Source organism: Amphimedon queenslandica, unplaced genomic scaffold, assembly GCF_000090795.2.
Source record: "Amphimedon queenslandica unplaced genomic scaffold, v1.1 AMPQUscaffold_13301, whole genome shotgun sequence".
NCBI lineage: Eukaryota > Metazoa > Porifera > Demospongiae > Haplosclerida > Niphatidae > Amphimedon > Amphimedon queenslandica.
Window position 1 is genome coordinate 1 of NW_003546463.1, and position 3,862 is coordinate 3,862.

General features: G+C 34.4%; 2 protein-coding genes across 2 annotated transcripts in view; one reads left to right on the forward strand and one right to left on the reverse strand.

Moving 5' to 3' along the window:
- Nucleotides 1-274: 274 nt before the first annotated feature.
- LOC100638350 (intraflagellar transport protein 172 homolog) lies at nucleotides 275-1,531 on the reverse strand (the record flags this gene model as incomplete). The annotated part of the gene is made up of 5 exons (XM_011406905.2): nucleotides 1,382-1,531; nucleotides 1,189-1,332; nucleotides 822-934; nucleotides 611-650; nucleotides 275-454 (listed from the first exon to the last, which is right to left on the reverse strand). Coding segments are annotated over exons 1-5 (516 nt in total), but the record flags the coding sequence as incomplete, so codon positions are not given.
- Nucleotides 1,532-2,572: 1,041 nt separating this feature from the next.
- The window catches only part of LOC109583509 (uncharacterized), a 4,915-nt gene continuing 3,625 nt past the window's right edge, over nucleotides 2,573-3,862 (forward strand). The window contains exons 1-3 of the mRNA XM_019998897.1: nucleotides 2,573-2,585; nucleotides 3,061-3,168; nucleotides 3,323-3,393. Of these exons, the coding sequence (XP_019854456.1) occupies nucleotides 2,573-2,585; nucleotides 3,061-3,168; nucleotides 3,323-3,393 (192 nt within the window). The remainder of the gene's footprint in view (nucleotides 2,586-3,060; nucleotides 3,169-3,322; nucleotides 3,394-3,862) is intronic.

The following is a 3,862-nucleotide window of genomic DNA, read 5'->3' on the forward strand; positions in this document are numbered from 1 at the left end:
TGAAGGACTGAAATTAAACAAAAAAATTGATAAAATTATGTATGATTATGCTACATGCATGCCTACATGTACATGCCTGTATTCAACCTTTAAACATACATTGCAGATGTACATGTAACAAGTTTTCATACATGTTTTATGCATGTTTCCATTTTATGTAACAGAACAATTAAGATTAAAATATGCATGTATACATGTATTTCATCACGTTACATGAAACATGCATGTTTGTTTCAGTTGACACTTAAAGCATATTTATTGTACATGCATGTACATGCATATAAATAAGTATATGACAGTCAAACCTTGAAGTGAGTGATACCACATAAGATTCTGATGAATAAATGGTTTGTGACTTGCTTCCCTTTACATTACCAAGCTTCACTTTACCATCAGCTAAACCAAATATAAAGGTTGGCTGCTGTACAGGCCATATAAGGGTAGTAACAGCACTCTGTGGTAGAGAGAGGGGGGAGAGAGAAGGGGAGAGAGAGAGGGAGAGAAATGGGGAATGGATAATAAGAAGAAGATTAAAAAGAGAAAATGTACGGCATTAGAAATTTATAATTTAGAGAAAAGGGTATATTGTACATGTAGGAAAGGGTCTTACTTGTAATATGATTTTGTTGCAAATGACTTTCTTATCTCCCCTGTTGGTATAGATAAAAAAAAAACAAATACATATGTACATGTACATGTACAGAATGCATTTAAAGTCAAAGCATCTTACAAGTACATACATGTACACATACATTACAATACATGTAGTACATTCACATTTCATAATGGAGTAAATAAAATAAAGACATTATCCCACCTACCATTGCTCTCCTATCTTATAGACAAATATGATATTGTCAGACTGTCCAACAACAATCTTAGTGGAGTCTGGTGAGAACACTAGACCAGTAACCTGATAGCACTTCTTACCTAACTGTATGATAATAACAATAAGGAAAATATTAAATACAACTATACAAATAAATAAACAAAAGACAATATGAAAATATTATAATACATTCAATTATTATTATTATATAAACATTATTTTAAAAGTGCATATTTTATATGTACATGTACCACTTTTCAAATGTTAAATGGGCCACACAAAAAAATGCAATTTCAGAATCTGGGTAAGAGTGGAGGTATCCCATAATTATTATTCGATTAAAAAAGTCTTTTTCTTACGTCAGGGTTGGCAGGCTTTGTTGAAAACTTGTCTCTCTTCTCCCCATGCTCATCAAAGAGGAGTACAATCCTATCCACAGTACACACTGCTAGTTTGCTGTTATTAGGAGCCCAAGCGAGAGCTGTCACTTTGGATGGGCCATCCTAGGGAGGGATATTTCTAATTATCGCCCACCTTCAAAACAGAACTCACTTGAGGAGCAAGAAGTGTCCTAAGATGCTTCAACTGCATTGATCACAGTAAATTTTAAGTGATTGTATTTGAGCGGATTATCTTTGATTTGACTCAATTCTTTGATACTGGCCGAGAGGCCGTCCTGTTTCTTTACTCTGTTATTGCCTGTTACTATAGCAACCTTAAATTAAATGGGCGGGTCGTTAGATTTTAACCGCCAAATGGCGCCAATACAATGTTTGGTGGCATTTTAAAACCTAAATATCATCTTTTATTCATAAATTACATGAACAAAAATTTATGATAACTTTATCAAGTAATTTATTAAAATTTTATATTTCCACACAACACATAATAAGTACCAGCAATGTAAAATGCTTCAAGAGGTGTATCAATCACAGTACATAGGCGGCTGCAGGGGCAGGCAATGAGGGCAATGCCCTACTAGAATTTCTTACCGGAAGATGACATCATCATAATTAGCAGTTAATTAATAATTATTTAGTAGTTATTACATGGAATATAGCTATTTTAATGGCAATAACTATATTATTTTGCTCAACAAAGTGATAATTAGTGGAGAATAAGCTGCTAACTGCATGGTTAATTCAGAGTAAGCTTCATAGGTCCATATCTATGGTCACTTCAGGAAGGCATAATCTACAGTAACCTGCAGCATAGATATACGACTGTTATGCCTGCAGCTAGAATAACTGACTCTATCATAAAAGCAGCTTCATTATTAATCATCATAGTCAGCTAGGACTCATTCAACAGCTAAATCACTAGCTACTGATACTCTATCATTGATAGAGGTCTTTTAGGTACTGAATTTTCTCCTTTTGAACACAAGAATGGAAGAGTAACTCTTTATTGAGAATTTCAGAGCCTTTTTCAACTTGATTTCTTCACAAAATGCTGAAACAGTCTTAAAACTCAAGAACAAGACATGTGGGTGTGGTGATAAGCCACACCTACATTTTGACCACTCCCACTTTCAGCCACACCTTTGCCCTACTTGCAGTGAAATCCTGCAGCCGCCTATGTTTTCATATACTTAAAGTATTAATGTCTAAACACTGTAAAAAATTCTTGCACTTTGTGCAAGAATCTATGTTTGCAAAAAAATAATGAGACCCACCCAGTTTTGTACATCACGTGATCTAGTTAACTTTAAAACTGGAGCTGGCCAGCTAGGCTGCTGTGCCTATGGCGTCTAAAAGTAAGTCCTAATGTTACTATTCCAGTATCATGTGCTGTCAATCATTGATATATAGATCAACTGAAGGGAAGAGCCCATCACCGCACTGTATCAGTAGGTGATTCACTGTATGTGTGGGCTGGTCATCAGGATGGTTTACCTGAAGTACATGATAGTGAAGGGAAGAGAAGGATCACTAGTAATATACAGCACTTTACTCCTTCCACTGGTCAATGGATCACTAGAGGCACTACTGGTACTCCTCCATTAGGAGTGAGAGTATACTGCTGCACTGCAATAAATGATCAATTGTATTATTTTGGGGGCTATTGTGGCCATGACGACTGCCGTCACAACAGTATTACACAACTGGATACCGTTAGTCTTCAATGGAGAGAATTAGAACCAACTGATGCAACTAGACCAGTTATGAGGAGAGTTGCTGGTGGAATGATATCATTTGAACATGATGGAGTACACCATTTACTAATGATAGGAGGGTATGGATCTAAACCAGCTGTACAACTACCTCATTATAAATATATTGAGTTATCTGATGGAAAATGGCGTACTAATGAGCACTCAATGTATAATCTATCATCAAGTAAGATTTTATATTACTGTTTGAAATTATGTTAATAATAATAATTTAGGAAAATGGAGCAATCCTTCAATCATTGGTCAGTGTATACCACCTGCTAGTCACTTCATCATTGAAAAGATCAACAACACTAGAGCTGTTCTGTTTGGTGGAGTAGAGACTGATGATGATGATAAGAATACTGTTACTAACAATATTTATATATTAGAGATATCAATCAACACTGTGGTATGTTGAATTATGTGTACTGAATGTATGCACACACACACACCAGACTTGGGTCAAATACAACGTGGAAGTATTTAAATACAAATACAAATACTGTACAAAAACAAAAATACAAATACAAATACAAATACTGTTTTCAGCTTTGTATTTAAATACAATTACAAATACTGCATACATGTATTTCAATTACAAATACAAATACTTTCTTCTCAAGTATAGACAGCTATTAACTACGTAGTTTTATGAATTAATCAATCAAGTAAACTGAAAGCCTCTTTTTATTATGCATGCATGTATAATCAATAATATTTAGTTATAGTCATGTATTGCATTTAGTGAACGTTAGTGTTTCAAAGTTTTGTCACTCAAACAGCATCTTCATCCACATTGAAATATTTTAAAGTATTTTGCTGTATTTTGAAATACTTCCCTGCTGTATTTCAATTGCAAATACAAATACTTCCTGTTG